This window comes from Notechis scutatus, chromosome 6, assembly GCF_049901735.1.
Source record: "Notechis scutatus isolate UNSWTSFEM ecotype Mainland chromosome 6, rNotScu1.2, whole genome shotgun sequence".
Lineage (NCBI taxonomy): Eukaryota > Metazoa > Chordata > Lepidosauria > Squamata > Elapidae > Notechis > Notechis scutatus.
This window is the reverse complement of record NC_142014.1, coordinates 50,283,040-50,296,614: the sequence shown is the minus strand read 5'-3', so window position 1 is coordinate 50,296,614 and position 13,575 is coordinate 50,283,040. Positions and strand designations below refer to the sequence as shown.

The 13,575-nt window shown below is 40.1% G+C and overlaps 1 protein-coding gene across 1 annotated transcript in view; it reads left to right on the top strand.

The window, feature by feature from the left end:
* GUCY2C (guanylate cyclase 2C) overlaps positions 1 to 13,575 on the top strand; it is a 72,726-nt gene that overhangs the window by 32,413 nt on the left and 26,738 nt on the right. Inside the window, exons 12-16 of the mRNA XM_026694638.2 lie at positions 1,061 to 1,166; positions 2,821 to 2,883; positions 3,256 to 3,327; positions 4,914 to 5,018; positions 6,331 to 6,417. Of these exons, the coding sequence (XP_026550423.2) occupies positions 1,061 to 1,166; positions 2,821 to 2,883; positions 3,256 to 3,327; positions 4,914 to 5,018; positions 6,331 to 6,417 (433 nt within the window). The remainder of the gene's footprint in view (positions 1 to 1,060; positions 1,167 to 2,820; positions 2,884 to 3,255; positions 3,328 to 4,913; positions 5,019 to 6,330; positions 6,418 to 13,575) is intronic.

Genomic DNA, 13,575 nt, shown 5'->3' with positions numbered 1-13,575 from the left:
AACAATGTTAAATGAACTAGCTAAAGTAACAACTAGTCATCCCTGCTCTCCCCAATGCATTCTTTAAATGAATGCACGGGTTGTTAAGTGAGGCTTAAGTTAAGGTTGGGTAGATCGTGGAAGGCCTTGCTTGTTAGATTAGAGTCGATTGAAGAAGCAGGACATGAAGACTAGTGACTACAGCTCTTTATTGCATTATGATCATTACAATATTCAACATTGCTCATGCATAAGCCCACCTGCTTCAGGCCTCTCAAGGTCTCCCCCAGCCTGAAGGGCCACTACTCAGCTGATTATCTTACCAGAGAGAAATAATGGGGAAGGAAAACAGTGGCCACGACTGCCTTTCCTATTGCTGCCCCTGTTCTTCCTCCTGCCAAGGTGTGCTGCCTTTCTGGGGCAAAAAAAGGACCAGTTGCTTAGCTTTTCAGAGCTTTATGCATTAGCAGATGGCTACCAATCAACTGGCCAATGGGAGGCTGCAAAGCTCTCCTGCCTCCCTAGGCTTTGGGAAGCTGGCCCTTGCATAAAAGGCAACTTCAGGATAAGCTTCCCAAAACCTTTCCCTTGCTTGATTCCCTCCCTCTCCCCACATCCAGGAAATCACATTTCTTCAATTAAACAACAACAACAACACACACACACAAAAGCAGACTTGTTGATCTCCCCCCCCCCCCATTCTGATTAAGTGTTGATTTCAGGATGAAGAGTGGAGGAACTCAAGCAAGCAAGGAAATAAAATCTTTCTGCAGCTTTCCTCCTTGAACTAAAGAAGAAAAAAAGTCATCTCCAAAAGTTGTGCAACAAAATTGAGGATGCTGGGTCCTTGCAAGCTTTAGCTGTCTATCTGACTGCCTAGGCTCTATAGCTAAAGCTTGCAAAGACCCAGCATCCTCCATTCGGACATGTTGATCTTTCTCCTTTCCCTCCACCCTCCCAAATTAAGGGCTATGTTGTATGTATGTGTATATGTGTTAAAAGGTTAACATAGCTTTATCTTCCTAAAATTCCAAATTCTAATACTTTCAGAATTGCTTCTATAATACTTCTAAATTTTCAGGAAGTACAGAAGAGCCAATCAATTGCGGCAAAAGAGATGGTCCCATATTCCACCTGAGAAGATACTACCGTTGAATACTAATGAGTCAAATCATGTTAGTTTGAAGGTAGGAAGTGACAGACATGTCTGGCAAAAGTTTCTCGCCACAAAATATGAAGTAAGCTGTACATTCTTCACAATGGTACATCGGATATCACTCTGACAAGGCTAATTGCTCAGTTTGTTATATGTGCATTAACAGTTTTCTCATGATTGTATAAAGCAGGGGTGTCCAACCTTGGCAACTTTAAGCCTGGAGGACTTAAAGTTTTAGCTTTGCTGGCTGGGGAATTCTGGGAGTTGAAGTCCTCCAGGCTTAAAGTTGCCAAGGTTGGACACCCCTGGTATAAAGCAAGTAGACATTTCCCTTTCAAAAAGACTCTACACCAGGGTTGTCAAACTCCAAGCTCATGGGTTAGATGCATCACGTGCTGGCCCCACCCCCACCTGGTTTAGCAAAGGGGGAAAAATCCAGATATGTCACATGACACTGCCATGATGATACGAGTTTGACACCCCTGCTCTAGACCATATGATAGAAACAGTAACATTTATTAGTTTACAGATAGTGCCCAATATTATTCTTCCCCCTCACCTGCCATTTCATCCCACCTGCCAAGTATCTCCAATAAATCTTGCAAGGGAATTGGGGAAGCAGGTGGCTACAGCACCTACAAGTGTCCCATGCATATGCAAATATGGTCAGCATGGGCAAAATGGCAGCTACTATTGACTAGAGGGAAAGAGAGCAACAACTTAGATTATCTAGTAGGAATAAAAACACTGCTTCTACTGAAATGAAATGCTATGGATAGAATTCATGCACTTCATGGCTTATGCATTGTCTCATCTGAGATGAACAAGAAGGGACAGGCTATCTTTGCAGGAGACTGAACTGAGTATGACATCACACATTCCTGTCCTCAACAAATGGCTAGTGGGGAACTTCACACTGGAAAAGCAGGTTGTGCGGAAGAACTCTTAATTGCAGCTTCACCTGAAATTGGAATCTAATCTTATTCTCCTCCCTTTCTCCCATTTGCTGATTACAGCTCTTTCATGAATTATGTATAGTTCCAAGGACAGTGAGTTTCAAAGTTGCAATACTATTTAATTTTATCTGTGGGACACAGACTATCTATTAGCTCTCCATGCTTTACACAACAGTATTCCATTTAGGAATCAGACTACCAATTGATATGGCTTTGATTTTGTTTAGGCATTAAGTATTGTCATCTATGTTCTTCTAAGGAGCACGATGGCTTGTGTGATTAGGACACTGGTTGGAGGTTAGGAAGCCCATGTTTGAGATCCGAGTACTACTTTGGAGGTGGGGTGAGCTCTTGTCCTTCGCTCCAGCTTCTGCTGGAGACCCAGCTGGGCATCCCTGGGCAATGATGATGTCATAGCTAATCCTTTCAACCTGGAAGTACCTTGTTGTTTCTGACATCAGTGTGATGCATTCTATGTTCTTCCACAAAAACATAAAGAACATCTTGAGACCAGAATGAGAAATAAAGGAGAAACAGCACATTATATCAAAATAATATTCAAGTATTTTTAATATTATTCAAAAGTATTTGGGAAGTATTTTTGAATCTGTTCCCCCAACAATCTTCCAGCAGCTGGGTATTGCATTTTAGTTCCTAGTAAACTAAATAATAATTCTAAGGCCTAGAGGCCTTATTGAAGAATTCTAAAGGAGTCCTCTTGTTTCCCAGATTGATGAAGATAAAAGGCGGGATACTGCTCAAAGGCTGCGTCAAGGCAAATATGATAAGAAGGTATTCTTACTCCCAGTCTTTCTATTCTACTTGCCTTCACTAAAAAATGATCTGATTCTCTTGTGTAAGACAGATTTCATGATGTTGCTCATATTCTCATTTTGTTGTAAGTTGAATGCATTAAAAATGTATGGAAAATTTTCCTAAATGATTCCTTTGTAACTTCTCAGTCCTAAATAATGAACAAAATGGGCTGCAGGTATAGAATTTTTTAAATCATTTGCTTGTTATTGATTGGAGTAAATATCAATTTGTCTATACAATGTAATGTATTTGCTATTTAATCATTGTTATAAACTATTACTCTAGACACTGTAGACATTAGTGATAGGTTGTTGTGACTTTGCTACAGTTTCCGTCCAATTTTTCTAGATAATAATCCTGAAGGATTTCAAACACAAAGATGGAAATTTTACAGAAAAACAGAAAATAGCTCTGAATAAGGTAAGCAATGTACCATATTAAGGAATGCTGGAGTACAGTTTTTCTGTGTAGTTTTTATTTTTAATTTATGTAAAATGTTGTTATGATCTCTCATCTTAAACAGCTCAGGATGGTTCACAACAACAGTAAAACCAGTAACTATAAAAGAACCATAAAATAACAAAACAGAAAAACAATCAAGCGAAAATACAAACACTGTGTCTTTAATCTTCCCTTAGGATGCCCTGCAGCAAGTTTCAATTACCCTTATTCTATTCTATTCTATTCTATTCTATTCTATTCTATTCTATTCTATTCTATTCTATTCTATTCTATTCTATTCTACTCTACTCTACTCTACTCTACTCTACTCTACTCTACTCTACTCTACTCTATTCTATTCCTACTCTACTCTATTCTTCTATTCCTATTCCTATTCCTATCCTATTAAAAACATTCCCAATCTTAAAAGGCTAAATGGGTGGGGACCTATCAAACCACCAAGGAGACAATGTTCCCCAAGACAGGAGCAGCCATAGAAAAAGCACGCTTTCTGAGGTCCCACTAGGTGGCAGGATTTCAGGGAAGGGATCTGGTGCCCAGACTACCTTACCTGATTTAGTGGAATGGGCAGATATTCTTCGGGAGAGGTAGTCCCACAATAACGAGATCTTGTGCCAATATGCCATATAGAGCTTTAAAGGCAATAAACTAGCAACCTTTAACTGCATGATAGTAGTGAAAGCCACCAAGAGATGCAGGAGTGTCAGGATAGCTACACCATTCCATCACAAGCCCTCCAAAGGTCACCCCTACCTTTTAGCCTGTCGGAAGCTGCATGTTAGAGCTTCAGGAAAAAACTATTTCCCCTCTGACAATATACTGGGTCCATCAGGCACTTAGGACAGGACAACCTAATAGGCCTCCCATCTGTCTGTTAAGGGGCAACTGCTGAGAATTTTGAAAACTTTTTCCCAGTTTGATGATTATATTACTGATTTTAATCCCTTAAATTTCTACCCTATGCCAAATCTATTTAAGAGCATTTATGAGTTAGCTCAGTTTCTGAATTGTACTGAGTCATTTTGCAACCATTCTTCTACATAGATTTTTAAAAAAAGCTTAACTAGGAAGCTGGCTTGATAAAAAACATTCTCCTTCTTTATTTCTAAGAATATTTCTGAATCCTAAATAAACCCTATAGGCATTCCAAGAAAATGAAAGTGGGGAATGTAATAACTATAGTTCTGTGCACTGCTAAGAAGTAGTCATTTAGCTGGAAGCAAGAAAAATATAATTTAAAATAAGGAGGGAACTTTAATTTCCCTTCCAGTAAACAGTTGTCATTTTATAATTCCCCATGCACCTCCAGCATGGCAGGCATTTTTTAGAGCATGCACAAAATAAACGTAACATTCTAGGTATGGTTAATGATATCCAAAAATATGTATCTTGCTGCACAGTTTTTGCAAATATTTTAATCACCTTAGAGTTGAAAAGCTACAAGATCCAACACAAAATACAGTATGTCCATGCCATAGGAAAGACTGAGAGATTTTATACTTTTCATTTCTAGTATTGTATGTTACTTTAAATGTAATAATCAGCTTCTTCAAATTGACTATTATAACCTGACTAAATTCTATGGAACAGTCAAGATGGATACAATGATCTACGGAGTAATTGAATACTGTGAAAGGGGATCATTGCGGGTAAACAGATTTATAGCTCACTGATTAGTTTGTGTCAAGGCACTTTAACCTTCATCTCAAAGAAAAAATTTAGTGAGGGTCAAGGGGGGCACTACAGAAGAATAGTAGTCTGTTTATAACTCATTTAATTTGGTGGTGATTGTTTAAATGTTAATGAAATGATTGTACTGTACTATAGGCTCCCCATGTTCCACAATCATTTTACCATAGAAATACAAAGAAAGAAGGGAGAAAAACAAAAGAATTTCTAAAACAGAAAAGGGGTTTAATGGTGGCGGCAAGAGAAACAGTACCTTTAGAGATCTTTCAGAATTAATGAGATTTTGCTTTAATAATGAAGAACAGGAAAGTAATAAGAAAGGGACACCACAACACCACAATACATCAGAGAGAATGACATTGATTGGGATTTCAGAAGCAAAACAAATAGCTCTATTTCTTTATTACCTATTACATACCAATTTTAATTTTAATTTTTTCTTATTTTAATCTGCTATTAAGAACTAGATTTTGTGATATTTTTGAGGTCATAAGGAGAAACCAAAAGGGCTCGCTCCTGCATGTTAGGAAATAGGGACTATTCCAGATGGAAGCTGAGGTTCTTTTTAACCACAAATCAAATACTCTACAGTATTCAATTTAAGATAAAAGTTCAGCCCTCTTAGACAGACCAGTAATGAAAAGGCAAGCCTGATCTTCTCCATACTGGTGTCCTCCAGGCTATTAGAACTATAGCTCTGAAAATTTCCAGCTGGAATTAACTTAACTATATTGTGAAAAGCAATAATGTACACTTGTGTTTTAAGTATAGTCCTTTCCCCCTTCTCAGACATACCTTAGTCAACTGTCTGTTAGGTTACTGGTGGCAGGTACTAAGGCGTACGGGGTTAGGTTTGTTCTCTTATTGAATTATTTAATCGCAGTAGCCATTTAAAAAGGATACAAACATGGAGAACTATTTCATCTCCCACTGTATTCAGATAGGACTGTCCACTGTGATCAAAGTAACTTCAGGAAAAAAACAAATTACTAAGTTGATATCTGAACTGAACTGGAGATAAAATTGAGTTTTCCCAATAGCTACTTTATTCAAGGAAATTTTCTTTATTCAATTGCCCTGAATTGCTTAGCAAGGATTCATTATTTTGTGTTATTTTAATTGATCTGAATGAAGATATTGTTTGACTGTTGGGTACTTTTAGCAACTTCTGGTTTGGGTACTTTTGGGTACTTTTAGCAACTTTTAGCAACTTCAGGATTAAGCTGGTTTTTATGTTCTTACCAGCAGTTCTGTCTCTTTTTTTCATCTCAGGATGTCTTAAATGATAACATCTCCTACCCTGATGGAACTTTCATGGACTGGGAGTTTAAAATTTCTGTCATGTATGACATTGCTAAGGTAAGTATATGAGGATAGTTTTAGATGATAAAACCTAGCAACAGAAAACTATTGGAGCTTACTATATTGCCCTAACTGCCGGTATATAAAATCAGCTTGTGCAAGTTTCTTTCCAGTCCTATCATTAGAAATTGGAAATATGAAATAGCAGATTTGTCGAGAGCTGAGCCACAATAAGCTTGGTACATTTCAGTACAGAAAAAATAAAAGTAATCTAACTGATAGAAATTTCCTTATAGAATGAGAACAAATATATTTATAAAATTAAAATTATGAACTAAAAAGTGGCATGAAAAAAGTCATCCTGAACTCACATTAAATAGGCTTCACTCTGTATCCAGTTATGCAGATCACTGGAAATAATGTTTATTTTTAAAAATATCATGAAGCTCATAGTTTCACACTTAGAATTTTTTTCCAGTCATCTTTCGGTGTATTCATTTTCTCAGAATGCTTTTTATCTCCAGTAGATAGACCTAATTCTCAGAGAGGTAGTAAATCAGTGAAAGCTTTCATGTTTCGCAGAAGGTTAAATCTGCAACTCTTGTCCCCTGAAATTTGTTGAGCCAATAGCTTTTACATAGCTGAAAGTGTATATGCAAAGACAACTTAAAATTATGTTTATAGAGAGAGGGACAGGAATTTTTCCTCTTACCAAATAGTTCTTCTTGCAAAGACATGAAGGGCAGGGAATGGGGTCATTGAAGGTCCTATAGTGAACAGGCTTATATTTTGCAGATCTGGCATTGTTGGGCAGTTCAGTTTTTCCTTTGCAAAACGACTAGTACTGAAGCTTTTATTACATTTTGGTAGCAGACGTGGTAGAGAGGATCAGCTATGATGAACTACAAAGTGTGGGTTGCGATGGTGGCAGGAAAAGTGGGGAGTCTACTTATCAGAACTTGTCAACAGCCCTTTTGTCAGCTGATTATAGAAGAGAGGGAGGGGACAGATGAAAGCCCGCAAGAGCAATAAACCGTGACAAAGTGGGAGACCAAGAGGCAAATATGCAGATGAGCAAGAATGTGCAAGAGAAAATTGAAGAGACCAGGCTGAACTTCCTGCATATGAACATATGGCAAAAGAAGAGCGGAGAGAGAGAGGGAGGGAGAGGAGGGGAGGGAGAGAATTAGAGTGAGAGAAAGAGAGATGCTGTCTGCTGCCAGCTTGACCTAATCATCCCCATGTGTCTATGGTGTCTTATGGAATCTCTACACATTCACAGATCAGTACTTTCAATAAGCAAAAACCGGCACCATGGGAAGAATTTTTAAAAATGGAACTGGTAGTCAGACAGAATTAAATTCCTTTTTCCAGATCATGGGTCCCAAAAGGCAGATGAGATCATCATGTTCACATTTTAATATCATATCACATTATTTATCCTCCAGAGGTTCCAGCCCCAATCTCTGTAATGGAGAGCAATTCATGGATGTTTTCCTATCAGATGTTGACTGATGTTGGGAATGAAAATAATGCTGAACAATCCACAATCACTTCCCTTAAGTTCTCCCATATCTGTACTGCTCTTTAGACTTCACGCACCTTCAAGTCAAATTTTGACTTCTGTCAACTGCATGGGCTAGTCCTTGTAGTTTTCTTGGCAAGATTTCTTGGAAGTGCCTTAAAGTGGCTGAGAGAGAGTGACCAGACTAAGGTCATCTAACTGGTTTGTTGCCTAGAGTGCAACTACAATTCATGGTCTCCCAGTTTCTAGGCTGGTGCCTTAATAATTACCGTATTTGCCGGCGTATAAGATGACTTTTTTGCCCTGAAAAACATGCCTCCAAGTGGGGGGGTCGTCTTATACACCGGCAAATACATTGTTGTCACTCGGTGCAAGAGCGACGGGGGCGGAGCTCCGCAACTTGCGAAGCCCCTTCAAGCCCAGCCGGAGTCTCTCTTCCTCCTCCTCCTCCCCACCCACCCACCCATCCTCCGCCCGGCTCGGGCGCTTGCGGAGGCCAATCTGGAGGTGGGGTGGGGGTGGAGCGGGAGGGTCTCTGGTGGGGCCGCTTCGCCCAGCCAGCCCCGAGCCGCGTAATGGCCCGGGGAGTGGGGGGGAGAAGGTGGTGGGGGTGGACTGTGGCGCCCCTCCTTCTGGGCAGTGGGGCGGGGGCGGCAACTTGCTCCTCCCGCTTCTCCCTCCCTCTTTGAAAGACCAGGAGGGCTGTGCTTGGGGTGGGGGGGGTGTCCTCGGGAAGTTCCTGATGGGACCCTGCTGGGCAGGGCCACCCGGCTCCTGAGCTGCTTTCCAGGGTCCCCTTGGGAAGAAAAGGGTCCGGTGGGCGGTGGAAGAAGACGAGGGACCTCCTCCCACCCCCTGTCCCGTCCCGTCCCTCCTCTTGTCCCCTCCTCCCCCCCGCTTAAGAGAAAAGATCCGCCTCCCGGCACCAAGCTGCCACCCAGCGCCGCGTCTCCCGGCCAGCGCGTGCTTGCAACTTGGGAACCGGCCAAGCGACTTTAAAACCAAGCGGAGGCCAGAGATAGCCGGAATTACCCTCCACACTACACACACACACACACACACACACACACAGAGAGAGTTGGCAGCTGTCCATCCCCCACCCTTGAGTCCCGATGGCACGCACGCGGGGGCTGTCACAAAGAAAGGGAGAGGAATTGAGTGCCAGCCTGAGAAAGGCGAAGCTGCCTCTCTAAAGCATTTTGGTGGCTTTGTAAGTTTGGGGGAAAGGGGCGGGGGTGTCAATCAAGAATTATATCCAGAATACCTCAAGTGTTACAACAGTTTGGGGGAAAGGGGCGGGAGTCTCAATCAAGAATTATATCCAGAATACCCCATGTGTTACAACTTACCGTATTTGCCGGCGTATAAGATGACTTTTTTGCCCTGAAAAACATGCCTCCAAGTGGGGGGGTCGTCTTATACGGCGAGTATATAACAAACTCTATATTTTGAGTGGAAATGTTGGGGGCTCGTCTTATACGCCCAGTCGTCTTATACGCCGGCAAATACGGTATACTGAACTGGTTCATTACTGCAGTGATCTCAGCAATGAAGGACACTTCAAAGAAAGGAGGAAACATTTTAACACAGCCTTGAGGAAGATCTCAGTGAGACAAATGTCTGGGTAGGAGCCAAAGAAGAGGCCAGAAAAATGTCTGGATGTCAACTCAGGTCATGATAATTTTGACTTTTTTCCAGTAGGGATTACCTTAAGCAAAATCTTTCAATAGTTTAATTGTGCCACACATTTGTTGGAATCAGAAAAAAATATCATCCAATACCAGTATGACAAGCACAAAGTAGTTCCTCATCCTTCATTTCCTGCATGTATTGTGTGTCTGCAGTTAAACTAGTATTCAACCTGCCTGGTGATAATTCAAATTGCATTACTTCTGCACTACAAATGGCCTTTCTTCACCTGATTGGTTTGCACCAATCAGTGTGCAAACATGCCCTCACAAGATATCTTTTCTGTTGCTTTCAATTTGTTCACATTCTGAGACAGACACGTTGAAGAAGTCCTTAGCTATGTTAAGATAATATATCCCCCTTCTTCTAATATTCTCTACCCAGAAAGTATATAAAATCTATTGAGCTATGTCACCTATTGCCCTGGAAGTAAATCAGGTATATGCAATGATTTGAAAGAAAGGCAGGATTAGGATTAGCAAGGAAGATGCCCAATGTCATTGCAGGTGTACATTTCTGATGACCGAGGAGTAGGTGGAACTCTTTCAGAACCAGAGATTTCATCCAGAGTGCTCAAAATTTCTGTATGAAAACTGAGGCAGAACCTTCTCTTAGTCCAGCACCGATTATAGATAGAAGTAAATTGTTTGGTTGTTTGATTGTTTATCTTTCAGCTGATGAAAGACTAGTGCTTAGGAGTCCTTAACGTGTAATTCAAAAGACAAAATTCATCCATTCCACTTCCTCCCTCAGTGTCATTGTACATGGGTGGAGGGTGTAATTTATGTTATTTAATCATCCCAGAAAATAAATACTGCCAGAAAAAAAGATGTGTTAAGAAAACGAGTATAAATGTAAATTATAGTATTGGGTCCCAGTTTTAATTCCCATTTAGATATGTTGCATATTTGGCTGATTATTTTTTTCTTTTTGAATTATTCATATGCATACAGGAACATTCTTCTTTTATCTTTCTTAACCAGGGTTTTTTTTTTTATGACAGAAGAAGTTCACAACTTCTTCTTTTAAAAAGGCAGTGGAGAATTGTCAGGCGCCGACTCTGTAGAATGGCTGGTTTTTCCTGTAAGTAAGGCATCTGCTAGCTGCATATCTTTGTTCACCTTGGCTGAGCAGAAATTAAAAAAAAAAAAATATTTAAAACACGATTAACCCATTTTTCATTCAAAAAACTTACTGACTAGTTCACATTTAGGGTACAACCACTCTATAGTGCTTTCATCTAGAGCAGGGCTGTCAAACTCCCGGCCCATGGGCCAGATGTGTCATGCGCTGGCCATGCCCATACCTGGATTAGCTAAGCCCCGATACATCATGTGATGCTGCCATGACAACGTGAGTTTGACACCCCTGATCTAGAGCAATATTTCCAAACCTTAGCTGTTTTAAGATGTGCAGACTTCAACTCCCAAAATATGGACTTTAACTCCGAGCTAACTGGGGTATTCTGAGAGTTGAAGTTCACATATCTTAAATTGGCTAAGGTTGGGGAAACTGCTCCAAAGTGTGATTTGGCAGAGAAACAGACTGGCAAAACCTGTGCTGCTTTCACTGACAATTGCTTTTCTGTTTGAGTAATGAGGCTGGCAAGTGATGCTGCCCTGTTTTAATCCCAGAAAATTTAAGTAAAGTTATTGATGGCTTATCCTGCCTTTATTTCATCATCCACTGAAGGTTACCTGCTGCCAGAGAAAGTAACTACCAATTACAGTACAAAAGGTGTGGTATGGAAGAGACAGGCAAATGCAAATGGTTTAGCCCATCCATCAATCTACCTAGTATACAGGTCATAAAGTAGGGGTGTAAGGTGAAGTGTAAGAGAATAATCACTAAGTTCCATCTTTGTAAGTTGGTAGATGGAACTAATAAGTTCCATCTTTGACTAGAACTACAGTTAAGTGTCTATGAGCAGCAACAATTAGGTTTAGGCAAATTGTTGCTACCTCCTCACCCAAGTAAGGAGATGGGAACTTGGTGTACCTCAAGGTTCTGTATTAGGCCCAGTACTCTTCGATATCTTCATGAATGATTTAGATGAGAGGATAGTGGGGAAACTTATTACATTTGCAGATGACATCAAGCTGGGAGAAATAGCCAACACTTTAGAACCTAGATTCAAGACACAAAAGGATTTTGACAAACTTGAATACTATCCAACAAAATGCAATTGTGGTGATGAGAAAAGTAAGGTCTTATTCTTAGACAGGAAAAACCGAATGCAATAGTATATAGAATAGGTGGTACCTGTCTTAACAGTACTGACTGTGAGACGGATCTAATGGACAATCATGTTTGAGCCAGCAGTGTGCTGCAGCTACCAAAAAAGCCAATGTAGTCGTAGGGTTGCATCAACAGAGCGGTAGTATTAAGATCACATAAAGTGATAGTAACACTTTATACTGCACTAGTAAGACTACACTTGGAATACCGTGTCCTGTTCTGATCACCAGGATACAAAAAGGATGCTGATTCTATAAAGCTTGTAGAGAAGAGCAACAAAGATGATAAGGTGTCTGGGGACTAAACTATACAACAAACAGTTACAGGAGCTATGTATGTCTAGTCTAATGAGAGAAAGACTAGGAATGACATGATATCAATCTTCTAATACTTCAGGGATTGTCGCAGAGAAGAAGGGTCTACTTATTTTCCAAAACACCTCAGGATGCTTTACAAGAAGTAATGGGTGGAAAATTATTAAGGATAGATCCAATCCAGAATTAAGGAGAAACATCCTGACAGTGAGAACAATAAACGGTAGAATGGCTTGCCTCCAGAAGTTATGGGTACTCCTTCACTGGAGGTTTTCGAAAAGAGGTTGGCAATCATTTGGTATAGGGTCTCTTTCTTGAGCAGGGGGTTGGACTAGAAGGCATCCAAGATGGCTTCCAACCTTGTTATTCTATGTTCTGCATATGGTCATATAAATCTTGTTAGATGTCTGTAATACCCTCATTGGTGAGACAATTGGCAACAAATAACAGGCAAAACCCAGCTCTTTTTTCCCAATTTAAGCTCACCTCTATAGTCCAGGACTAGTACTATTTCAAAAGAGGGATCTCAATTGGTCAGGGCAAGCGTTTCAAAAAGCACAAACCAGTCATTCCATGGACAGATGTTTTTGTAATAGCCAGCTCTCCAGTAGCCCAAGCATAATCTTTATGGTAGCCTCTGGGGATGTTCCTTTTAGCCACAGATTTAATTAAGTCAACAAACCTGTTGTAGTCCTTAGGGACTGCTTTGATCCATCTGTAATTAGCATCAGTGTGCTTTATATAAGTGTTCTAATTTGCTTTCTGAAATTCCAATGAAGTTTAGGAATGAACCTACCAGTAATTAGTGGGATCTGGAGTCCTATTCTGTAGATTATAGGCCTATACTGACTGTGTGGCAAATTGTACAAAACCTGTCTCTGGATTTGAGATGTTGATTTTACTACGACAGAGGAAACATAGCAAGGGTCTAGAGAATAATCTTTTTGCCAACAAGCAGAATGAAATGTCTCTCTATCTTTACTATCATATATAAGACTGTTTATTTCAATCCAATTGAATAATCTGCTCCCTTTCTCATTACTTTGATTATATTCCCGAGATTTGTGTGGTGGCTATTGAAATCACCAAGGATTATATTATATCTTGCAGATACTGATAAAACAAAATCTGGCCAACTGTCCATTGGAGGCTTATAAATGATCATGATGGTAATTTTTTGTAATTCTGTTGTTATAGAACAGGCATTCCGATTGGTAGTTTGAATTAATAATTGGAGAAAGGGCATTATAACTGCCAATATCTCGACTACATAAATAAATTGGGCAGCATCCTTAAATTTATCAAGCTGTGATCCAATGCAAACTGAATTGGAAACAATGCAAATCAAACCAAGATTAAAGGAACGGCTCTCACAACAGATTAACAGAGTGGCCCTTCTTTCCATCTCTCCTTCTGATATAATCTGTAGAATAGCCCTTCTTCTTCTTC